Source organism: Vigna unguiculata, chromosome 9, assembly GCF_004118075.2.
Source record: "Vigna unguiculata cultivar IT97K-499-35 chromosome 9, ASM411807v1, whole genome shotgun sequence".
In the NCBI taxonomy this organism is placed as follows: domain Eukaryota; kingdom Viridiplantae; phylum Streptophyta; class Magnoliopsida; order Fabales; family Fabaceae; genus Vigna; species Vigna unguiculata.
In genome coordinates this window covers 24,962,610-24,989,517 of record NC_040287.1, presented here as the reverse complement: position 1 = coordinate 24,989,517, position 26,908 = coordinate 24,962,610, and the positions used below count along the sequence as shown (strand labels likewise).

Genomic DNA, 26,908 nt, shown 5'->3' with positions numbered 1-26,908 from the left:
TGCCTCTACATTATCTTTTCCATAAAAGTAGGGTAGGTCAACCTTAGATTTTCTAGGGGTATGTTCCTTTCTTTGCCTTCTAATTGTAGAAGGCTACTGATAAGAATTCCCTAGTCTTAATCTTTCTTCCCTTTCAAAGGTTGTATCCCCACTAATAGAGTCTCCACTATAGTGACTCCTACTTTGAATTTTTTTTTTTGTAATTTTCTTCTTCATTTATGCATGCATTCGATCTTTTTAAATAGTCCAAATGGATAGTTGAAGTTTAGCATGAAATTAAGACACAATACAATTATAACATTGACACGTGAAATAATAACTTCTAAAAACATTACCAAGGGTCAAACACCCTCATACTTAACCAACACGTTCTGATGGACGTCCTTGGTGTAGGAGAGGAAGGAGATCCATGGAAGACACTAAGAAGTAGATGAAATGCAGCAGAAATGAAGATAAGAGCAAGAAGAGCTCTCGACAATGGAGGTTTTTGGTGAAGATGAAGAGTAAAAGTGGAGCTATGGTATGGAAGATGGCTAGAGAAAATGAAGGAGAAGGTTAGCCATGTATGCTATCAAAATAATAGAAGAGTGGAGTGATCTCAACACAAACATTCTATTAGAAATTTCAGGAGTGATTACAATAGCCTAAAATTTAGGCTTTTATATGAAAGCAAATACACATAAGCACTCTTAGCCCTTGGATGAGAAAGGCATTCAATCTTAGCCGTGGAAGATGGCTTGGAGAAGGAGCAAGGCTCATGGCCATTGGATGAGGCCTTGGAAAAGAAGGAAGCATTCCTAGCCCGTGGATGCATTGGATCCATGAGGTGTAGGAAGGAATGTTGACTTCCAGTTAGTCCACCTTGGACCTTTGGTAGCTCATGACCAAATCTCCTATTGGGCTTAGCCAAGCCCAATTTTATCAATTCAACAACACATTGTTTGACTTATTATTCTGGCAAACAAGGCCGAAACAATGGCCCAATTTAAATCTAGACTACTTCCTTCATGCATCATCTCATATTTTAGAGATTTCTTTAGTCCATGTGAATAATGTAAAAATCCCATGATTGACTTGATCATCTTGTGAGAGGCCCATGTGAATCTTTCTCATCATGCTTCTAGTGATTGGGCCTTGATGTGGGCTTTGGCTTGTTGATGCACTTGAGCTTGGGCTTGTTGGGGTCACATCACGTTCAACATATAATAATCAATGCACAACAACAAATATAATCTTAATTAGTATTCAAATGAAAGTTAAATTTAATTCTAAATAATCCAATATATTCAAATTAAATAAAATTTAAAAAACTAACTATTATGAGGAGAAAAAAAGCTTTCAGTAATGTGGTTACAACTTGGAGACCACCAATGCAAGTAAAGAAACCCTTAATGGAGCCCCTAACAACCTAGGGGAGGGTGACAACAATAGATGGGATGGAGGAGCAAGTAGTGGTAGTTAGTTGACAGATAGAGGGTGTTTGCAAAACCACTTAGAGACCAACAATGCAAGTAGAGCAACCCTTAGTGGAGCCCTAAACAACCCAAGGGAGGGCGAAAACTACAACAACAATAAATGAGATGGATGACAAAGCAGCGACAACGAGGTGGAAGGTTTTTGCGATAGCCCCATTGCACAAATGACTAAGACCCTAGATTCTTTGGTCCCATGATTGGGTCTTTGAGACGATGTGACTGAATGATTGTGTGGTGGTGCGGAGGAAGGAGTTACGCAATGAAAATTGCAGCTTCAAATGGACAAAAGTGATGACCCACGTCGACTTCGAATGAAGGAGCAACGATGACCTTAAATGGTAGAGCAATGACACAAACAAAGGTGAACGAAGATGCTCAAATGGAGGAATTAAATGTTTCCAATATATGCTTAATTCTTTGTTTTGCGTAAAGTATAACTTATTTATGGTACATCTAGCTTCACTCCATTAGACTCGTTTGAGAAGTCATGACACCAGTTGATAATTGTACTATTCATGCCTTATTAAATGACATGCTAGGTGTGTTAACAGGGGTTATGTAACAAAGTTTATCAGGCTGTTACATATTGGTTATCTGACATCTAAAACACATTAACTATACATTGTGATTAAACATTGTGAGTTTATCTGGAATCTATTTGAATATATTTTATGTTTGCTCATGAATTGAAGTAAGATTTATAGAAAGTATATTAACAAATATTAGATGAAACAAGTTTGTAGGTGAAGAGTATATAAATCAAGAAAAAGTAATTGACCCGACGATAAAATAAAGAACTTCACTAGACGATTCAAAATTGATAAGGTAACTTGTGTTGATCGGACGACTAAAGTTAAAAGAACAAGATGAATCAGGTCAATGAAGTAATCAGTAGAGTGAAGTCAATAGACAAGTTCTACTTTCAGATGACTACATTTACCAAATGAATTGAAAGTAAAACCAAGTGATTGGATGAGTCAAGATAAGATCCGACTAAGATTATCAATGAGTAAAAGTCAAAGTATGTCTATACAAGATGAAAGTTAAATCAAATGAGTTAGACGAGTATACTAAGCAGATGAGTTAAATGTGAGTTGACTAGACAACACAAGAAAATCAAAGTTGAGTAAACTAAGTCTATAAAGGGTACTAGACGACCCATCAAACAAGACAAATAATTGAGCTTGATATATCATTTGATCAAAGATAATCCAAATATTGAAAAGGAAGATTAAATCAATGAATATCATATTAAGATTTATTATCAAGAATTAAAAGATATCTAATTGATTGAAGATTTAATTTAAGAAGAAGAATATGTGAAGACTATCTATGCTAGTTTAAGATTGTGAATATTGACGAATATCTTGTATAATTTAAATCAATCATGAGCAAGGAAATATGCAGAAGATTTCAAATTAGCATGAAGAATATCTTGAAGACTACATTCAAAGCCATAATGGTAATATGAATTAAAGAGCGAAGAAATCCAAATTGAAAAAATTTAATAAAGGAAAGAATGAATAATTCAAACATTGTTATGATTGTCAACACCTAATTTTGTTCGGGTTATAATGTATTTTGTTTTTTCTTTTCATCTTTTTTTTATTTTATTTTTCTTATTATTCTATTATTATTGTATTTTTATTTTTATTTTTATTTTTTATTTATTTTTATTTTGTTTTATTTTGTTTTATTTTTATTTTTTTATTTTTTTATTTTTTATTTATTTTTTCGTTTTAATCTTATTTCATTTATTTTTATTTTATTTTCTTTATTTTCCTTTTTTACTTTTTATTATTTAAGAAAAAAAATGAAATGAAGGAAAAAGGGAAAGAAAGAGGTAACGTAAGGTCTCTCTGTTATCAGACCCATGCTTGCTGGTTTTGTATTGGGAATGACCTGTAACATGGTCATGATGGCTGAAGGAGCAGGAAGCAACATCTACTCTCAGCCTTATCCCAAATTTCGAGATTGGAAGGTATAGATAATAACATAATAAAAAGGGGAAGATTCATGATAGGAGGGTTCTATTTTTTTTACTACAGAGGGAGAAGGCACTAGAACTCAGAGGGCAAGAGAAATCGGTGACGACAAAAGGAACATCATTGAGAAGAAACTGCCGGGGGTATTAGAAAGGATCCACTAAAGGTACACTTTGGAACACTTAGGTATGAAAATGATTGATGTTGGCGTGAACTGATGTTGTGTTCCTATATCACTGTTTATCTGTTGGATTGTTCATCATGAAGATGTGTTTTATGAATTAAACGTGTTACTTAATGTTGTTTCCATTCTCCCTGCAACAAAAAAGAAAGATCAGAAAACTCATTCATAAACTCCATTCATAAATCAGATTTGTTCATTCTTGCTCACCATTTTCATCTCGCACCTACATAAAAAACCATAAAAAACATATTCACACGGTTATTATGCCTACTTTCATCTTCTCCAACATTCTTCCAACTACACCACCATAATCCATCTTCTTTTCATTTTCACTCCACTCCATTATCCCAACACGAACACCAAACCAACAACACGGAAATAACCCATCACCATCTTCATCTCGCATCTGCATAAAAACCAAAATAAAAAACCGAGAATCTCCATTCACACCCAAATACGGATCTGTTTCCCAATCAGTCACACCCAAGCACAAATTGAAAAGAAAAACAGTCTCGGTGGCTGGCACGGCGGCTGGAATCGCTGACGGTAGTCTCCGACGGGTAGGGTCGCGCAGCCACGAAGGGGATTGGTGTTGTCATGTGGTTACGCGAGGAAGAAGATGCCCCTGTCTCGTGCGTTTCGAAGATGAGTTGTCGCCGGCGACGATGGTGGCGTCTCGCGCCGGCCGTTGGACGCGCGGTGGTAGCATATGCCGCTGAAGTCGCGGGGACCTGCTGCAGGAACTCCATGGAAGCCGTTTGCGTGAGATGGTGAAGGAGGAAGCTGCCATGGTTTCACTTTAGAGAGTCTGCGTTGAAGGTGAAAAAGAAACCCTCGTGGTTTCTGTTTTGCAGTAGAAAAGAGTTACATTTGGGTCACTACACCCTTTTAATTTTCTCACCATATACATTGAGTCTGGCCATTGTTTTCTTCGTGCACCTCCATTTTTTACGATCCTGCACTCCCGCCTTGTTTTTTGGTTGTTGGGCTGTCGCTGCATTATTCACTTCCTCGTGCACCTTCACAATTGCTAATCACGCACCCCTGCACACACTTTTCATTCCTATTTTGGGCTTGTTTTATATTTTACTCGCCGCACCCCATCTTTTAATACAAACACCTCATTTACTTCGTAGACCTCCCATATGTGATAATCCTGCACCCCCGTATCGTTGTCTATTGTCTTTGGGCCCGTTGTATTTATTTTGTGCACCCCCACTAACTACTCATGTACCCCCATATTTTTGTTTTCCACTTTCACCCTTCTTAATTAAATTGTTTCTTTTTATTTATTTATTTATTTATTTTTATTTTGTTTTTTTATTATTTATTTATTTTCGTTATTTTTATTTTATTTTTTTATTCCTAGAAACCAAATATTTGAAAATTATTAAAAATTACAAAAAAAAAATAGAAAAAATCTAAAAAATGAAAAATATTCTCTTTCACTTTATTGTGTCTGTCCGGTCGCTCACACCGTGTGACACTCATTTTCAAAAATACCAAAAATATTTTCTTTCCCTTTTAGTGTCTGTCCGACAGCCCGCGTCGTGTGACACGTATTTTCAAGTAATTCAAAAAATATAAAAAAATATAAAATTTTCAAAATATAAAAAAAACATCACCATTTTCAAACAAAGAGTCCTTGAATAGAACTATGTGATCCTTGATTCTCCACCGTGAGATACGTAGGAGTAAGGCCAGTCCTTGTCAGGTTCACCTCTAAAAAAAATCAAATCTTTTTCTTATTTGTTTTTCAAATATCTTTTAAAGAACTATGTAACCCTGATTTCTCATCTTTAATGAGAATACGTAGGACCAAGGTCAATCCTTGTCGGGCCCAAAAAATTAAAAAAAAATATATTTTGTTTCTTTTAGCATTTTTGTCTTATTATTTTTGAGGAAAAAAAAATAACATTTTGAAAACCACATCGACTTTGCATTTTTAATTAAAGGTACCTCCCTCGGGCGGGCGCTGTAGGGTGTTAACACCTTCCCTACGCGTAACCGACTCCCGGATCTGAAATCTAGTTTTTCGCAGACTTTTTTTTTTATGATTTTCCATAGTTTTCCAAAAATAACTATGGTGGCGACTCCAAATCTCTTTTTAAACCCGTTTTATTTTTTCGGTTCGCCTTCCCGTCGCGATTCTGGTTGCGACAATGATTATCAAGACTTTCCTAATAGATGAAGCTATTAAAGTAAAGAGAAAATATTCAAAGATGGAAACACATCAACAATAGTATTCTACAATGTGATTATGAATACCAAGACCTAGATGAAGAAAAAGGGATGCTGAATGGTTGAACAGAGACAAAATAACAAGTTGGAGATTTACACATTGAGATTATAGAGTTAAATCCTATTAGTTGTGAGAAATATTGGATTGTGTGATTAACCATTGTAAAATCCTTCACATTATGAGGTATACCTGTGAGCTTTGATTGTGCTATCTTAGTTTGAGCATTGTTATTGTTATTTCATTTGAGAGTTCTCGATCTTAGGGGCAGATTTAGAAGAATACCTGAAGAGCTTTATACTCGTGATACTTGGAGAAGTTTATACGTGTGATACCTGGAGAGGTTGATAATCGTTGTAACCTGGAGAGGTGATATTTGTTCTAATCAAGTATTTTGATTAGTGAAATATCTTAAGGAAGTTGCTTAAGAGACTGGACATAGTCTCAATGTGCTAGGTGAACCAATATAGGTCTTATGTGTGCAATGTCTACTTTATACACTTACTTTGATTATTTTACATCTGTGCAAAATAGATAAAATGTCTACATGCTCTATTCACCCTAACCCCCCCTTCTAGAGCCAACTTGCACCAACAATTCCTTCACTCACCAACTTCTAAAGAATATTCATTTGAGACAAAGGAATTAGGGAATGATTATTCTCCTCATCAATTCTCATAATTGGCATTTATAAGTGTGCAATCATACTAGATAAGGGCATCCAAAGTCAATGTTCTATCAACAAGGCATGGATCTTAATCCACATTGAAGTTATTATTTCATTTAAACTTCTCAATTATGACCGTGTTTGTCATTTTCTTGAACGTCTTTGTAATTAGTTTCTTCATGACAAAAAGAAACAAACAAAGGAGATTGATCTTAATCAAATATCAATTACCAAAGGATGTGGAACAAATAAAATTTGAATTTTTGAAACTAGTTTGTTGGTATCAAATTAAGAAGTTGACATACAAAAATGTGTAAGAGTATTAGATAATCTATTACTTTGAAAATAGAAACATGTAAAAACAACTAAAGCACGCGATGTAATGAGAAATAATAATATATTCTTGGTTAGCACATATATGATCAACATGTCATGATTTATAGGAAATTTATAGAGATCGCACATTCAAACAAGAAAGAGTGAAATATAAAGTACAACTAACATAGCAAATGAATTTTACATCTGGTATTCAAGAGAGGTAAATTTAGGTCGCACGGAAAAAATGTGACGTAAATTTACGTCGGAGTATAGCAGGTCTAATGTAAAAAAGTCTGCGACCAATAAAAAAAGCTACAATGAAATTTGCATTCCTTAGCTTGCTTTATTTGTGCGTGTTGCATATCAAATGAAAGATTTTGATAAAGTAGAAAACAAGTTAGTGAACAAAGAAGCCAAACTTGAGACAGAGGTTGGGCAATGTAGGAAGGAGATTGAGATGTACAAGCATTGAAGTCGAAGAAAGACTGAAATATATAATTTTCAGTTCATCATCGACTTCAATACCCTTAAATGTCATGAAAGTCCAAAAGGTGCAAATTGTTTTTACCGCTACAACATATTCTTATAATGACAAACACAATGACATTCATGTAAAGTCATGTCTGAGTCTCCCAAAACATAGACATGGCTATAAAGGAAAATACAATGTTTTGAAAACAAACCTCAACAAAGAAACATATTGGATAAAAAATTTTCCCATGAGAAACACACCACAAAAGAAGAAGACTTGGTAAAAAATGAATCTCCAAACCAGAACCATTTTCGACATGTTTTCAAGTAGTTAGAAATGAGAAAGAGAATTTAGATGTGATAATTAAAAAGAAATTTACGTTGGACGTTACTGTAAGACCTGGAAAATTTAAATAATTAATAAATATTTAATTAGCAATAATTGTGGATTGGAAGTACCTCTAAGAGAATTAGTTTGTCAAGTCATAGCAAAGGAGCAACGGTAGCTCAAGTGGTTGACTGTGTGGGGGTGGTGTTGAAGGGTCTTGCATTCGAATCCTGTTATGCCATGAGTGTGATGTTTTAATTATTTATTTTATTTTGCATGTATGCATGATTGTGTGATGTGGTCTCATAATCAAATATGTGCATGAAATGTCATGAAACATGTATTGGCTTGGTGCTTGTACATATGCTTGATAATTGGATGGATGAGGGTTCTAATGATGGCAAGCACTAAATAGAGACCTAGAAACCCTATTAGCTTTTGAGAAGCCACAAGAGTACAACGATAATAGTTAGGGTGCAAGAAACTCAAAGTAATATGGTTGAATGTGAAAAAATGGTTGTAATTTTGTATTGGTATGTGTTAAATTGGACATGTATGATTGCTGGGAACATGAATTTATGTTGTTTCATACAATTGATTGACTGGGTCGAGTTGTTGTGGATTTTTTTCACAGATGCAAAATTCTGAGTTCTATCCAAGAACTCTGATGCACCACTTGACAGCAAGTAGGTACCGCTAGGCGATGCGTGGAGCGCAACAAGGTGTGAATTTTGTGTTGGTGTTGCGTGATGGGATGGGAATAGATGGAATGTGTTAGGTGTTGTTTGAGGTAAGATGTGATCTTGCATGAGTTGTAGGCAGTAGTAGTTTATGTTTTTGTTCTTTTGAAAGTTTCTTATGAACATGTTGTATTCCTTGTCTAAGTCACTTGTGGCATGGCTTAAATTGGTGAATACTTGAGAATGTAGCTAGGATTGATGTAAAAGAGGTAGGAAGTGCTATATTGAGTCACACTGGTGTATATAGACGTGCGTTCTGTATTCTGGATGAGTGCCTGTATTATTGGTTTTCCAAAATTGCTTTGGGGTGCAAAAACCAGAAGTTGTTATGCTACTGGTGTAGCGCTTGACGATGCAGATTGGAATGTCAGGAGATGGGTTACCCAGGGAAGCCCTAACTGAAATGTGCTCTACAGTGTGTTGGGACCACCAGACGGTCTCCATTGCCACTTCATCTGGGGCGCTTAGGCTGCGCCATGCGATAATTTGATGGCATTTTGCATTGTGGCGTGTTTTGCATGGCTCGTTATGAGGGTTTTTGGTTTGGGATATGCTTGCATGGATTACGAGCGAGAAAGTTCGTAATGGAGTTGGAAACACGTGATTAATATGGACAAGGAGGTTCGTATTGGATGTAATCTTGTGTGGGGATACGAGTGGGGAGGTTTGTATGTTTCATGCTCACACTCGAGGGTGTTATGAGTAGGGAGGTTGATAACTAGATGTGTTCACGTGTGTTGGACTACGATTGGGAGGTTCGTAGAGGTTAGACTACGAGCGGAGAGGTTCGTAGAATTGGACCTTGAGCGGTTAGGTTTGTGGAAGCATATGAAATCCTTAAGATCATGATTGAGCATGTGCTAATCTCATATAGGTTATGAGACTAGGGTTGCGTAGGTACCTCCTAGTGTAAAGGTTTTTATAGATGGGAAATTGGTTAAGTCATTTTGGGTGAGGTGTTTATATTATTATTTATGCTTGTTTATTCCTTTTAAGCTCACCCTTTTTGTTTGTGTTTGGCGATGATCGTGTGACTTGTCACACAGGAGCATATGTGATTCTAGGCGAGGATGGCGATGCGTAGAGATGGAGCAGGGATAACTATCGAGATTTTATTTTAGAAATTGTTCTTGGTTATCTTGGAATTTCCTTTTATTTGGGCTTTGGATTATGGATTGTAATAAAGTATTTATGAAGTATTGTTATGTTACCACTATTAAAGTTTTAAATTTTCCCGCACTTAGGAATAATATGACATATGGAATTTTATTTTACTTATAAATTTTGCTTTATAAAGTAATATCCACCTATGATGTTACAATGGCGATGCGTAGAGACAGAGCGATGGCTAGCTATGGCAAAATTTTATGAAAGACATATGCTTTGGAACTTTGTAATTTTTATTTTCTGGTTGGCTTTGGATTTTGAACTTGTAATAAAGTATTTATGAAGTAACTTTATTTTATCCACAATTTTTATTTTTCTGTATTTGGAAATGGTATCAGATATTTAAATCTTATTCTTATTTTAATTGAATCATGTTTTACCAAGTAATATCCACCTATAGTGTTACACTTACAATGTCTGATGTAAAATTGATAATTTACGTCAGACACTAGAGTTCAATATAAATTATCTCATTTATGTTGATCAATAAAGAATTCAATATAAATCGTTTTCCTTTATTTAAAAAAATGTTGCTGCGTTTTTTATGTGAATTATTTTGCTATTAAATATAAATTACGTGCTATAAATTCAATTTCTTAAATTTGCGTATGTTAATAAGATTATATTATATATAGACTTGTAACAACATTACTAATACTATAATAGATGACAGAAGGTATTATCAATAAATTTTACCTTTGTTTTGATTCTTCTTATATAACTAATATAAATAGATGTTATTACAACTACAAGATAAACACGACAACATTCTTCTCACCTTAGCTACCATTAAATGTGCGATGAATAATACATGATTTTTTCTTAAAAGAAATCTTTGTACCCATGTCACACCTAGGGATGGCAACGAGGTGAGGCGGGACGAATTTCGTTATCCCCATACCCAAACTTAACGGGTATCAAACTTTTGTCTCATCTTCATTCCCACCGAGTAACGGATATAATCTCATACCCATACTCGTACCCGTTTTCTTACTACTTCAACATTAATTTTAATTAACTTTCATAAAATAATAAAAAATTACGGTAAATGAAACATAATATTATGAAATATTCAATATTAGGAGGATGATTGTTTTTCGATATCAAATACTTTGAAATAAATTAAAATTTTTTACATTTTAGATTAAAATACCAAATAAAATTTCATGAGAACCAAAATATTTATTAAATTTGCAAACATTAATGAAACCTAGTTGATAAAATTTAAAAGTATTTTTAAAAAAATATAAATGAAAAAAAAATATTCAAATTAAAATATATTTTAAATGTTTGTTTACTTCAATTTTTTAAATTATAATGAATCTCTTTTTTATACACTAATAAAAGTTATAATACATCACTTGATCAAAATGATGCAACGAATAAATAATAAACATAATAATAAAATTTTAACATAGATCTTGTATCTTTTGAGCTCCAATATATGTTGGATGGTGATAAGAAAATATTCATGGCAATTACATTAAATTTTTATATTGTAGTAAATAAAATTTATTTATACAATTATGGTGAAAAAAATTACAGTATGATTGATAATGAGTTAGAAAATAAAAAATAATTAGATAAAATATATTGAAATAGTATTCTACATGATGGAAATAAACAGCAAATAAAAATATTAAAAAATTAATAAATGTTTAGAAACAATTTGAGAGACTATTGAAAGAAATCGCATAAAGGAAAATAAATGTATAATTAAGGTATGATAATATAAAAAATACCTTAGAAATCTAAGAAAACATCTTAAATATCAAGATATATACCTAATGGTTGAGAAATAACAAAAATTGTTTTAGCAAAACAAAAGAGTTCTTCAAATGAAACAAAAATTAATAATAAGTAAGGAATTTTTTTGTATACATTAACTAGTAAGTGAAAAGTTTGTGCTATTAAATACTTAAATTGAGAGTAGGGGTTGACCATTGTATTGACAAGGGGATCCACGCTTTTTTTTATTTTATTTTTTATATATTTTAAAAAATATATTTATATATTATTATTTTAATTATATTAATTTAGTTTAAAAGAATTTTTTATAATTTAAAAATCACGTTTTATATAATTTCTTCTACTTTTTATTTGATTTCTCTCTTTGTCGTGCTTCCATATCTTTCTCTCCTCTTATTTCTATATCAATTTTCACCATCAATTTCTTATTATTTCTAAAATCAAATTGCACCACAGAAAAATTGAGGAGTTAAAGATCATTTTAGACCGAATAATTTCTTCTTTTGAGTAAGTTTATTTTTTAACTTTTTTTAAGCAATATGTTTTTCTCTTGTATGTGACTTTTCTATACTCTAGGCATATATCTATCTATTAGAGATCATAAAATCGTGTTTTAATTGTTGATCAAACTCTTCTTTGTGTAGATAGAGCTATTTTAGGCTTTGAGTTGTGTAAGGTAAGAGCAAGATTATGAATCTACACTAAGGTAAGAGAAGCTAATCATTTAGAAGTTATTAGTTTTCTTAAAATATTGAGTCTTAGTTTTAAAATTTAATTTGGGGTAGTCATAATTTTATCTTTTCTTAGAGAGTTGAAAAATTTATATTAGAAACATTATGGTAAAGAGTAAAAGAATTGATTCTTTTTTCAAGAGGAAGACTTATGATAAAGATGAAAGAAATGCATCTACGTCATTGGTGGCAGAACTTAAACAAAAATTACTACAGCTACAAAGATCTACCGCTACAACTAAAAGATCTTTTCTGCAATGAAAATAATCAATAACAGGTAGAGAAATAAGATGAAGACTGGATTTTTAGCAAACACTATGATAATATATACTGAGAGAGATATTGCAACAAGCTTCATTTTTGATTCAGTAATTGAAGATTTTAAATCATTGAAAGAGCGTAGAGGAGCATTTAATTAAATGTAACTTTTGTCTTTTGAATATATTATTGTTGATGATAAAATTTATGTTACACTTTTATATATATTATATTGTAAGACCCGTGAAATTTAATTAATTAAAAAAATAATTAATTAATAAATGCGGGTAGTGAGAGCCTTTATGGCATTAAAATTGATTAATGTGATGTGAAAAAAGTACTTGCTCAAATGATTAACTAAAGGGACTTGGGTTCAAGTCCAATGTATGCTAATTGTGTGTTATTTAATTATTAATTTTTTTGATAATATGTTGAATCATGAGGAGTGATAATATAATCATAGAATTATATAAATTATCACGAAACATGAATTGATTGAATAGTTGTGCAATTATTTGACATTTGGCATGGAATGGGTTTGAGCCTTAGTGAACCCAAACCAAACTTTATTTTTTTGCCAAAATTTCCTTTGGTATGAAGGTGAAAGGGCAAGGAAACCCTAGCAGCCAAGGGAGGGCTGGAAAACCATCATAAGACAACAAATTGAATGACATTAACCTTAGTTTAATTGTATTTTCGTTTTACATCATTAAACCCACATTAAGACACTAATTAGTGGCCAATTAAGGGAGAAAGAGAGAAGTTGTGTGGCTGGTCTTGTTGGATAGGTAAAGGAATACGAAAATCAGAGTGAGGTGAGTGTATTGAGTAGAGCATTGAGGCTGAATTGAGGAGAACTAAGGAAGGCTATTGGAAGCAAGGGAGAACCAAGGGCTATTCAAGTTTTAAGCTAAGGAATCCAGGTTAGGGGAGCTACTTTATTTGTCTATATGAAATTGTATGATTTTACATTGTATGATGTATGATTGGGTGCCTATTTCTGCGTTAATTTTTCCACTGGTCGAGTTTCCAGAAATTTTCCAGAAACCGCCTGGCGGCAAGGGTGACTCCGGCAGGCGACGCGAAGCCTTGTGTTCTTGTTCAATGATTCTTTATGGGTTTTGTGATGGTTGGATATTGAGCAAGGTTCTTGTGCATGATTTGAATGTATAAACTTATGAAATCGATGATTATCACTACGTTTATATGAATTCAAGTGATTGATTAGGAAGCATTAAAGTGAAGGGAGGTCGTGTTGGGATTGGGGTCGAATTGTTAATTTGATTCTTTGAAATTAATGATAACGAAGTTGAGATTTATGGAATTATTGAATGCATAGGTATGAAAGAAATCAATTTGTTTGTAATTTATGCGCTTGATTGATTGGGACGAGATTTGGGGGTTTATAGTTCATCACGGGTGCGGGAAAAATTTGGGGTTTGCCCATAATTTGATGTGCCGCCTGGCGGCGCATACTTTCCGCCAGGCGATAGATGCTGCAGTAGTGGAAATTGCATTTTGTGACTGTTCGGGACGCCTTTTGGGATTTTGTGAGGGTGAGGCTAAATTCTACACGTGATAATTATATAAAAATAGTCCGAATTGAATAAATATGATGAGTGAACAATATAATTATGTCAAGACGAATGCTAGAATTGTTGATTTGGGGTTTTAGAGTTTAAGTAGATGCAGAACAATCTGGGATTTTTCCAGAACTGTATGCACCGCCTGGCGGTGCATGAATTGCCGCCATGCGACTCACGTTAAAACAACTCACTTTCTGGGTTAGTGTTAAAAAATTGCTTGGTGGTGAAGAGTTGCCGCTAGGCGACGCGTGTGGTGTTCTGTTCACGAAAAACGTTGCTTTTCGTAGTTTTGCGCAACAGTAACCGTCAGACAGTAGTTTAGTCCCGCCGGGCGCCACCTTCCTCACTTCTGAGCGTTAGGCACCACCTTCCTCACTTCTGAGCGCTAGGCGCCACCGTTTTTCTAGTTCGCGCAATTTTCGTAGAACTACATTTCCGGGTTCATTAATTGTCCGCTTTAGGTGAAATTTTGACAGGTGGTCCATAACATGTGAGATAGAGGCCGTACCCCACCAAATTAAAATAGATAAAATGCAGTATATGAAAGTGAACCAAGTCGTCTCCCAATGACCAATGTTCTTGTTCAAAGCTTCAATTTCCAGACGAACACAACAATACAACACAGGGGGGTTTGGCAGATTTACGGATGCAACACACAATTGAAAACTTAAATGCAGACGTCTAAAATCAATGTAAAAGCAGCGTTGATTCCTTGCTTCAAATGAACATCCACCAATCACGGATCACAACTCAAAATGGTTATATTAACTCTCATGGAACCCGAATTAACTACTAAGCGCAAATTAACTCGAACTCAAGTGCAATTAAGCAAAGCACACATCCATGAATCTGCTATAGTTCACTAAGCATGAACACACAATGATTCCACTCTGCAAATTAAGCAAAAACAGAATGGTTTCTTCATTTAAACCCAAACGCAAATTCCGAATTGAGAGATTAACATAACTCCACCGAACAAAACACTAATCTCAAGGTTTCAATCCATTATCTGCAAAGAATCAACACCTAAAATAAGTTCCTCATGGAATCCGAATTAGGCTTCAACATAAATTTTGATTCAACCATCCAAATGAGTGCAAATTGATGCAGAAAACCTAAATTGGTGCATGAATCGAAAAAGTGCAAGAAAAGAAAGGGGCAACAACAAAAACAACAACAAAAAATGAGAATACTTCAATATAAATGTTACCCGTACGGTAGAAAACGTTAATACAAGTTCAATGTGCTGTCCAAGACTCATAAAACGTGAAAAACGAATGGAAAACGTGAAAAATTAGCTTGTGCCTCCATGGGTAACCTTCCAAAGCTTAAAACATAAAAAATGGAGGTTGGAGAGAATGTAGAAGGAGAAGTGTGCGGCTGGTTGCATGCATTCAGACCTAATTTCGTGGTCCCACCACCCCTGCCACTCATATTTACAAAAATGCCATTATGAGCTGCAGAATTACAAAAATGTCACTCCTAGGCCTCTAATGTTGGCTCATTCACTCAGATGACGTGGAAATGATGTGGAAATGATGTGGCAACGATGTGGCGACTCTCTTCAACTGAATATTAATGTCCAAGCTCCAAAATTTGCTTCACCCAAATATATAAAAATAATTAAAAACGAAAATTAGGCCAAATAATGTGAAAGTAGTCCAAATTCAGAACAGTGGCCCAATAAAGCCCAACAGATGAAAAATACTCTAAAGATGAACAATTAAGCATTGAACAACTGTCAAATGGGTACACAAGGGCTAGTGGAATGGAAGAAAATCATGACTCATCAATGTGGTTCTTCACTTTGAACGGTGGAAATTTGATTTTGAGGTCAATAACTAGAGATATACGTTACTCAATATTGCTGATTTTGGAGTCTTTAAAATGCATGAATAACCTCTTGATAATTTCTAGTAACTTCTAATGAAGCATGATAGGGTTATGTGGTAAGTCTCTATCAAATTGAATGTTCCTTTGGGTTAGTCACATATAGAGAATTGGTTATTGGTGAAGGCATGTGTGTCAATATTAGTTGCATTGATGCATATGATATGTGGTGATACTTGTGTACGCGTATGACGAAGCCATCTAAGTTGAGATTATGCATGTGACTCATGTTGATTTCTAGAAGCCTATATTCTTGATTGTGGATATGCTTATTTATAAGAGTAGGATTGATTTTTACCTTATTTTGGATGCTTAAAAACCAGTACTGCATAAGTACTAGTGTGGCCGATAGGTATGGCAGCCAGACATCTTGAGGTACTCACTCGAAGACGCAGAATACGATTAATAGGGTAGCGGTCATGTGGCTTGAAATTAAAGGAGGGAATTCCTTTGGTATATTTGTATTGACATATAAATGCTTTGTTTATATGATTGATGTTTTTATTATTAGCTCACCCTATCTGCTTGTGTTTGGCGATGATCGTGTGCCCGGTACACGTGAGCAGATGATGTTGCAGGTGGATCTAGTGAGACATAGAGCCGGAGCGGGGCTAGACTGGGATAAAGAGTTTTCTCAAGGTTTTATTGTTTTATGATTTGGAATAATTTTGTAAACACTTTGCGATACTTATGATTTAATCTAGTTTATGATTTGGATTTAGTTTATTTGACTATGTAATGAAGTTTTAAATTTCTTGTGTTTTGGGAAATGAAATTTAATAAATGACGCTGACGTATTATTTCTATTTTATTTTATTTAAAACCGTAATATCTGGACGAGATGTTACAATTGTTATCATATTTGTTGAATTTTATATGAGTGCTTGTTTTGAATAGAGAAAATAATTTGAGGAAATGAAAACCTTTTTTAATTAGAAAAAATAATTTATATATAATAAATATAATTTGGCCCTCCTAAAATTTTTGTTCAAGTTTCGTCACTAATTGGGAGTATTAAATATTCTCATATGAAAGAAAAATATATAATAAATAAAATATTAAAAAATAATTGAAATATTCAAATGTGAGACATAATTATTTTAATTGACATACATAATTTTAACATAATTACATAAAGGTTATGATAAGATGAAAAATATAATAGAAATGTGAATGCGTTTCATGACAAAGCAAATAATTAGAAGAAATAAAAAATAGAAAGTATATATATATATATATATATATATATATATATATAGTGAGAGAGAGAAAGAGAGAGTTACTTAATTAATTGTGAATATTTTAATAATTTAAATAGGGACGAGTATTATGGCGAGGATATGTACATCCCCATACCTAATTGAAAAAGTCAGAGATTCCCCATACCCATACCCAGTTAATGCATGGATTCCCCATCAAAACATAGATGTGTTCGGACAATACCTACGGAGGCAGGTTTATTTGCCATCTCTCACACCATAAGATATTTAAATCACTACATATTTAAATGAATGATATTAATATTAGAAAATGTAAGCATATCTAAATTATAAACAAGTTTGTAATTCATCACGTAATAATTTAAATCATTTTAATTCTCATATTTAAAAATAAAATTTTAACATTTTAAATACTTATATTAATTTTATCTTATACATAATTTAAAACAATTAATAATTATTTTTCTTCTTAATTATATTTTACATCATTTTTAATAATACTCATTGTAACGTCCCATTTAATAAATAAACGTAATTAAATGAAACATCACACAGAATAATATAAAAGGGCATTGTCATGGAGTAGAAATGTCACTCCCTACAGTTGTCCATAATACTTAGAAGAAAACTAAGGCACACCACGATGCCATTAACAAAACGAGATAAGAGTTTAACAGTATTCAGAATACATGCTCAAGGAGCAAGGTAGTACATAGGCCATAGTTCCTAAAAAAAGGAACTTGGAGCAAGGGGATCCAACCCAAGACAAGCTACGTAGTAGAGTTTCCATCACCCTGAGGACCATGAGGAGTTGCCACATCTGCTCACATCAATAAATTGATGATCATCACAAAAGGAGAAGACTGCACACAAGACACACAAACAAACAGAAAGGGTAGGCTAGAGTGAAAAAAGTTTTACCATACAATTGCATACAATTTAAAAGACAAAGATACATAAAACAACCAAGCATGTGATGACCAACAAGCAAGATTCTAATACTCAATTATCTAGATACATACAATCAGTCGAATTCACTCGATGCTTGCACTTGTGGTGGCCTCTACTGCTCTGCAGAGCCATTGCCAAAGGGCTTCATCCTATCACGCACAAGGTTAGCCTTCAAACATCTAAGGCCATTATCCTGCCAAAGACTAGGGCCTCCTGCTACTCTCACCACTTGAGTCAGTACGCTCTATGTGAGACTCATTGACTCTTTAGAGTTTCAGGATGCAATCCTTACTTGAATCCTTACTAAATTATATAATGAGGCACCACCATGAAACCTTTGTGGAATTACGTCATAACCATGAGGCACCACCATGAGCTCCCACCAAAAAGGGTTCATGGAATTACGTCCTGACCATGAGGCACCACCATGAGATCTCACCTAGAGATTCATGGAATTACGTCCTAAACCATACCAAAATCATGTCTCACCAACCAACATAAAATTATCATACATACCAATCTCATGTCAATATATATAACCAACCATCCAATCATGTTCCATAAGAAATATCATACCAAACTCATCAATTCCAGCTCATGAACTATTTAAATACATGCATAATCACTCAATTCAAAGCTTCAACATAATAATCTAATCAAGCATGCGACCATCAACCAAGAACAGAGGAGAAAACAACACCTGAGCACGTTCTCGCCCAGTTCTCGCTCAGGCGAGCTCCTATCGCCTAGGCGAGAGCTCGAAAAGTGGAACAGTGGTGCTTTCGCATTTTCTCGCTTAGACGAGACTTTGCCTGAGCGAGATGGCTTCTCGCTCAAAACTGGAGCTCGTCGCCTGAGCGACAGCTTGCGCAAGCACCTAGGAGGGTTTCTGATACTCTCGCTGAGCCGAGACCCACTTGCTTGGGCGAGAATATCAGATTTCCTCCACTGTTCATGCAGGCCAACACAAAGATTCATCTAGAGCAATGTACAATACATATTCATATCATTTTAAACACCATACAATTACCAAAAGCACGAAACAAAGTTGAAAAACAAGCAATATACATTAAAACGTGAAACCATAGCTTCCCTTATGTGGAAGAATGTTAGCCAAAAAACTCCGACACCTAAGCCAACGAACACAACAACTCCAAAAGCATATTCGAGAGTTGGAAATAATGGGACAGATTCAAAACGGGGTTACCAAGGTGAACCCTAGTTAGAATCACAACAATAGAGCTAGAAATAAAGAAGGTATGGATGAAGAACCAACTTACATGAGAAGGAAATGGAGTCGAGCTCGCTTGCAGATGAATGAGGTCCAAACCCTAGCAGAGCTCTGTTGAGGGAAAAAAAAGTGAACAAGGGACTGATTTTGCAAAGTGAGTAGAAAATGAGAGGGTTAGATTGTGTACCGTACCTAGTCAAACTCGACCAAATAAGTAAATAATGTGCATATCGAGGCCGCCAAGTATCCAGCCTAGGCCGAGTTAGCCTAACTTGTATCGATTTTAACCTAAACTAAACGTCTAAAGGGACAACCTGCACCTCATATCACTAACCTAAGCCATCAAAGCAAGTAGCCGGTCTAGACCGACTACTCGAGCATATCTGGTAAGATTACAGCCTAAACCGACCACTTCAATACACTCAGTATGATAGAAGCCCCCGCATTCAATAAATCTTAAGGGCCTGGGTTTGGGCCCTGGCCCACTCGCAAGCCCCACCTAGAGCCCAAGTCAAGGCCCAACCCATGAAATAGTCAAACGTCATTAATGCTCTATAAATACGCGTGGACCCCATCATTTAAAGGTACGCATTCATTAATCACTGATTTGACTCTCTGAGAGCTTTGACTTACTTGAGCTTCGGAGACTCTTCTACAGGTAACCCCTCCTGGGTTCAAGTTGACATGTATCGACCGGGAAGAGGCCAACTGAGGAGATAACGGACTACGTGGTAAGGTGACGCTTGTGCCTAACCTATCTTATTTGTTCTCTACAGAAACAGATTGGTTTAGGGATTTTGGGTACCCTATGGACCAACCTTAGGCCCAACTGATTAGGACAGACCCTTAAACATTGATGCATAATTAAGTGGGCCTTACACTCATAAATTTAAACTAAATATTCATAATCTTCATATCACTTCATTTTCATTAAAAACATTTTCGATTAATTATAAACGTTTACATTTTTTAAAAGGGTATTAAATGCCTTTATTACTAATCAAATTTATCACATTTTTTAAAATTTATTTTTCATTCATATTTAAGAAAAAAATCATTTTCCTAATTTAATTTTCAATAATGGTTAACTTTTTTAATTCATAAATTTATTAACAATAAAATATCTATTAGTTATTTAATTTATATTAATTAATTTAGTTTAGCAGTTCATATAAATTTCTCAATAAATGTTTCATAATATTTAATTATAATAAAAAGATCAGAAATTTTAGAACTCGATTTCCAATCTAATCAATGAAGTGAAGATTGAGAGTTACTGAAAAAAACACACACTGGTAAGTTGGCCCATTTTTTCTAAATTGTCTATAACAATAATGAAACCTACACTGCCATTCTGATAATACACAAGTTCTAGCTTCAGGACAACTACACCAGCAAGAATCAGAGGAATCCAACGTTGGAAAACGATGTTAACCATACATCATTTTCTTTTTTATTTGTTTGACAAATATATATATTTTTACATTATTGTTACCATTGGTGTTTAAGATAACATAAATAATATTTAGCAAGGCATCAGCATCTGGTTTTTGTTAGTTTTTGTCTGTTTCTTCTCCCAGAGTTGCAGGTCACGTGAAACTGTACATCGTGAATCCCCCACCTCAGTAAATAGCCATTACTCCTTCACCACCCCATTTTCATTAACACAGATAAAATGACAAAACAAGCTCTTACATTTCAGACAATGGCATGCACATAGGTACACTTCTCTCTGAAATTTTCACGTGAACATGCCTCTTCTCTTTTCAAATCTCAAACATTGAGCCACTGATTCTGCCTGGTTTTGAATCTTTCCACACCATTATCTCACACGTCATGCACGCGCTCTTCCCACCAACTTCTTCACTTCACTATATAACGACACTTTCTTCACCCATTACAATTATTGCATACACACACTGCCCCAGAGAGAGTAGGTTAACTTGGTGAACATAGAGATGAGGAAATCATGTGGCTTTTTCTTCTTGCTCCTTCTTCTGGTCTTTGCTTCCCGTAAGATTAATCTCTTCTCTGTCTTTTTTCATTACATAATAATGTCACTTGTTTAACTAGGTTCTATATGTTGTGTTTGTGGTGGCAGAGGTGGTGGTGCAGACGGAGGGAAGAGTGTGCGAGTCACAGAGCCACGGGTTCAAGGGTGCATGTACCGGAGACCATAACTGTGCTCTGGTATGCAGGAACGAAGGCTTCTCCGGTGGCAACTGCAGAGGCTTCCGCCGCCGATGCTTCTGTACCAAGATTTGCTGAGACAAAATTCAAACATCAGTGCATGCATCTCACTACCAAATAAATCACATGCATGTACTCTTTCTCTGTTATCCATTTGGAAATGGGATATAGCTGCCACAATTTCCAGTATTTTCTACTTAGACACCATTTGCTTGTGTTTGTTCAGCCTTTATATTTATAATTAATAATAAATGCTTCTTAGTTACCTCCTTGTTACATTTCATCTGTCCCCATGATTCTACGAGTTTCTCGATTTTCAATTCTTCCTTTCGTTATCTGTCATTTGTTGTTTTTTCATGAAAAAGAATGTTAAAGGTAAGGGTGTTATGTACTTATAGAACCTATTATGACAACTCACGGAATTAATATTTTTTACCAATATTTCAAGCAACGAGATTCAAACAATGTGATGAGCTGAAAGACTTTGGTCTGCTGTATGTCTTAGCATGATTTTCTGGAAATCAGTTTAGTTGATAAAGTTAACTCATCCTTGAAATTCCTTATGCCATAAAAATTCGAAAAATCTTTGTTGAAGGTGATGGAGACTTTTTCTATATTCATTAAGTTTGCTTTGCTTTGTTTTTTATTTTAATTCAGTACCAGAAAAAGACTAATGAGAACCTTGAACTCGCTTTTCCTCCATATATCTTATTAGATTTAAACTACTCAAACAGTCAGAACAATTTCCTGTAAAATGATGTATTTGCTAAGAATAATGATGGTGGATGGATATCTTTTCTACTATCTGAAAGTCTTATTAATTTTAAGCAGGACCATCTACATTTGGTAATTGGGGCCATCAAGGACAGGGTTAATAAAAATGAGGGATGGGTTTTCATTAGGAACTGTGTAGTTGTGGCTGAAAGTATCACCAGAGACGATGGTGGATGTCATTGTCGCATAACCAATAAGGAAAAAGAAGAGATGGTGAGAAAGAAGGATAAAAGGGTTCAAACTAACTAACATTATAGAGAAAGTTATCAAAAATTTTTGAATTTCATTGAAAGAAATAAGACTTGTATAGAATCTGTTTTCACAGTCACTGAAAATATTGAATTCAACCACAGTAGACAAAATGCCCAGAGGGACCAAGTCAAGCATATAAATAGAAGAACAAATACCTTGCAACAAGAAAATAATACAATCCTAGCTTTATTATATGTTAAAATTCAAATACCTTGCAACAAGAAAATAATACAATCCTAGCTTTAGTATATGTTAAAATTCGTTGAAGCCTACTTATGATTGAAGAAAATGAAAAGAGAGAGGTATTTAATATTCAGTTTTTATATTGTAATACATGTGTGAGTCTAAATCTTATATTGAGTGGCACCAGTGCAGGGAAGAAAAACAACAGCGATTATTTTTAACTTTTGGCTTCGAGTGCGCATCCGAGGCATATACTGCCGAGGTAAAAAGACACTACTTTATGCCTCGGTTGTCAACCCGAGGCATATTTGAATCGTTACTGCCTCGGTTTCCACCGACTGAGGCCTAATGGTGATCCCTACACCAAAACTTGTAAAAGATGATCCTGTACTAGTAGAAGGTGCTGCACCAATAGAAGTAATAGGAACTGCCAAAGTACTTGCGGTTGTAGAAGATGCAGTAGTAGCACCCAAGGCTGACATAGAAGATGAAAGGGTCATGCTGCCAGTAGCCACAGTAGAAGTACTGGTGGTCATCACTGTCGGGAATAGTGGCGCAAAGGATGTGGTAAATGAAAAAGAACTCGTTGGTTTTGAAGGCGATGCGCCAGAAGCTGCCGAAGAAGCTGAAGCAGCATTGGGGAACCCAAAAGAGGGTTGAGAAGCGAATCTGAAGCAGAAGGCTTTGCAAACGCTGGGACCGTCGTTGAGGTCGAGATCGAAGAGGTTCTAGTGGCAAACATACACGAGAACAAAGGAGAGCTGCTTGTAGAGGTTGAGGAAGCTGAAGAAACTTCCAATGCTCCAAACAACGTCGTTGCTGTTGAGGATGATCCTTCGAACAGTGATAAGGCAGAAGAAAAAGCTCCAAAAGCTGCCGTTGAGATAGAGGAAGTAGTACCACCAAGCTTCTGCAGTGAAAAGATTTGGGTTTTTTTAACCCTACGAAGCGATACTGCCTCGGTTAATTCGATACCGAGGCATATTAGCTTCTTAAAATTAAGCTCATATGCCTCGATTGGCAGGAGGACCGACACATAAGTTATCTATTTCCTCGGTTATAAAAGAACCGACACCAGTGTAGTGAGGGCTTTTGGCCCCGGTTACTTTCGTGATTCTGCCTCAATTTTAGAACCGAGACATATTGGGGCGAGGCCAAAAGGCACCCCCTTTTGGCCTCGGTTATCACCCGAGGCCATAGAGGCCTTTTTTGCCTCGGTTGTAGAAGGACCAGAGCCATAAAGACTCTTTTCTGCCTCGGGTCTGGGAGAACCGAAGCCATAGGTGTTCAATATATATTTTTTTAAATAAAAAATTTCGCAGGGCCTTTGGCCTCAGTTATGGTATGAATCGAAGCCATAGGTGTTCAATACTCACTTTTTGCTTCGATCTTGGTAAGAAGTGAGGCCTATTCTGTTTTTTTATTTTAAATAAATTTTTTGTTTTATTGTGATTCCCACGTTTAAATTTGCATATTTTTCACATAACAGCACAAACTAGAACAAAATATATTCTCAAACATCCACAATCCAAAAACATTTAAAAGATAGTTGGAGTATTCACAATCCAAATACATACGTCCTAATCAATACTATTTTACATTTGAATTATGAACTTTGCACATGCTATCCTACCAAAGTTTATGGACTTCGCGGGAATTGGCAGAGGACGCTTGAATGTCTGCAAAATAAGACATTAACATTAACTTAAGTTAGTTTATAGAAAGACAACTTTAGTATACCAAACTTTAGTATATTGCAAAGTAATTGTTTTAATTCAAATATATATTACCGTTTCCCAATTAGTTGTAATACGAGCATGCACAATAGTTGTCATCCATTGCATTATATAGTAACCACACTTATATGAACCGGTTTGTCTATTACACTACATTATATAAAAAACATTAAAATTAATTAAGGTATAAAATCAAATCAAACAATTATAAATATATGGATAGAAATATCAAACCTGGAGGGAGCACCATGCAAGATATTTTGCCTTAGCCGTTGATCTCCCTAACAACATGTTATGTCCAATAATTGAACTATGATAAAGGGAATAAGTTAGGATACTTTTATATAACATGCCATTCATAAGATTGAGATTGAGGTTTCTTACCAATCTATCACTTGTCTAAGATAGTTGGGGGGAGGGCGGTGCAAAGAGCAAAACCACACAGCAAGGTTCTCCCTTAAGGAAACCACAAGTAATTCACTACAAGAAAAACCATTATTACCGACGGTCAAAATCCGTCGGTAATGGCCAAAATCCGTCGCTAAATCAACATTACCGACGGATCATCGACGGTCAAAAATTCGTCAGTAAAATGCTTGTCTGTAAAATTTTACCGACGGAAATCATGTTCCGTCGGTAATTACCGACGGAAAAATCCGTCGGTAAATCTGTCGGTAATTACCGACGGAAAATCCGTCGGTAAAATCCGTCGGTACTTACCGACAGAAAATATCCGTCGGTAATTACCGACCTAAATATCCGTCGGTAATTACCAAAAATCCGTCAGTAAATTAGTTACACTATTCATCTTCTTCCTCCTCCCTCTTTCAATTTTTTTTTTCGTTTTTTTTTCGTGGTCGCCGTCAATGTCGCCGCCGTCGTCGCCGTCGCCGCCGCCGCCGCCGTTGTCATCTTCTTCCTCTTTCTTCTTCTTCTTCTCCTTCTTCTCCTTCATCTTCTCCTTCTTCCTCTTCTTCTTCTCCTTCTTCCTCTCTTCTTCTTCTTCTTCTCCTTCTTTTCTTCTCCTTCTTCTTCTCTTTCTCCTTCTTTTTCTTCTTCTTCTCCTTCTTCTCTTCTTCTTCTTCTCTTCTTCTTTTTCTCTTCTTCTTCTTCTTCTCTTCTTCTTCTTCTTCTCCTTCTTTTTCTTATTTTCTTCTTCTCCTCGAACCATTATAAGGTGAGATTTGGGCGGGAAAATTCCCGCTTCTTTTACCGACGGATAAATCCGTCGGTAATTCAAATTAGGACAAAAAATTTCCCGCTTCTTTTATCGACGGATTTTTCCGTCGGTAAATCCGTCGGTAATTCAAATTTGGGCGGGAAATTTCCCGCTTCTTTTACCGACGGAAAAATCCGTCGGTAAATTTGTCGGTAAAAAAAATTTGAATTATCGACGGATTTTACCGACAGATTTTTCTGTCGGTAAATGAAATTTTTTTTACCGACGGATTTTTCCGTCGGTAATTAAAATTTGAGAATCCGTCGGTAAAATCCGTCGGTAATTCAAATTTACCGACAGAAGTATATCCGTCGGTAAAATTCCGTCGGTAATTTCAATTTTTTTTGTAGTGATTGCCAATGATGTATGAGAAGAAAATAAATTCATTGTTATGCATTAAAATGACAGATTATATTCATAAGTTAACAAAAATATCAATTTGTTGAAAATGTGTAGTTTTCTTATTAGTGTTCCTCTTCTTTTGGTATGAGTTTCACTTTTGAGTGATTTAATGATGCTTGGATCAAGCTTTAGCAACCCATGCCAGAGGAGAAAAAGAAACTAAGAAAGTCCTTCTCACTATATAAAAAATGCCTACATTTTGCAGTAAGTATAGACGTACAAAAGTCTAGATATTAGTTATTTTCTGCATTAATGTGAAAATATTGAACCATTGTGGAGCTAAACCTTTTAAAGGTTGTTATTATATAAAGGGCATTCTTCAGTTATCTTCTGCCCGTATTGATTGTGATGCTTGTACCCTTGTTGTGTAACTTTGCTATTAAGTCTGATAAGTGTACTACACTTCTAAAAGTTGGACTTAGATGTTGAGTTTTGACTTGTTAGCTTTAAGTGGAATTTGTAGCGTCCTGATGGTAATTTATCTCAATTTGGTTGCACACTGACTATTGTTAGTATTGAGTGCAGTTTTGTTGAAAGCACATTATATCAAACTATATTCTGATAAAATTGTGGATGAAAAGTTCTTGCTCTAGGTTTCCATGTCTCTTATTTATAATGAAAATTCAAGTGTGTAAGAGAGATAGATCCATTATTCTCATCTTGTTTAAATTACTATTGTATTTGTCCAAAATTATATCACATTTCATTGACCTTGGAATACCTCCTTGAATCATTCACCTCCGTTCACATACTTTATCTCCACATAATTTTATTTTCAAATAGAGCACCATTAAAATTTATAGACTTGTACAACGAGATCACACATTCGCTCAACCAGTAGGCCCTGAAGGTTCTTTCACTCAACAATTGAATGTTTCGCCTAGCGAGTCCAACACTAGAACTAGATTCAGGATAATTTGCCTAATGGGAACATAATTGCTCAATGAGTCCCTCTTCCTTGA

General features: G+C 35.0%; 1 protein-coding gene and 1 long non-coding RNA gene across 4 annotated transcripts; both read left to right on the top strand.

The window, feature by feature from the left end:
- The first annotated feature begins 3,311 nt into the window (after positions 1-3,311).
- LOC114164416 lies at positions 3,312-9,663 on the top strand. 3 transcript variants are annotated; one of them, XR_003599541.1, is made up of 3 exons: positions 3,312-3,626; positions 8,302-8,389; positions 9,454-9,663. It is a non-coding gene; the product is annotated as an uncharacterized LOC114164416 (long non-coding RNA). The 3 variants fall into 3 exon arrangements; XR_003599539.1 differs by having other exon boundaries at positions 3,312-3,646; XR_003599540.1 differs by having other exon boundaries at positions 3,312-3,646; positions 8,302-8,457; positions 9,454-9,657.
- An 11,413-nt stretch (positions 9,664-21,076) lies between these two features.
- Positions 21,077-21,658, top strand: LOC114162778 (defensin-like protein 1). Its single transcript, XM_028046754.1, has 2 exons — positions 21,077-21,203; positions 21,292-21,658. The coding sequence occupies exons 1-2, from the start codon at positions 21,149-21,151 to the stop codon at positions 21,456-21,458; spliced, it is 222 nt and encodes a 73-aa protein (XP_027902555.1). The 5' UTR covers positions 21,077-21,148; the 3' UTR covers positions 21,459-21,658.
- The last annotated feature ends 5,250 nt before the right edge of the window (positions 21,659-26,908 follow it).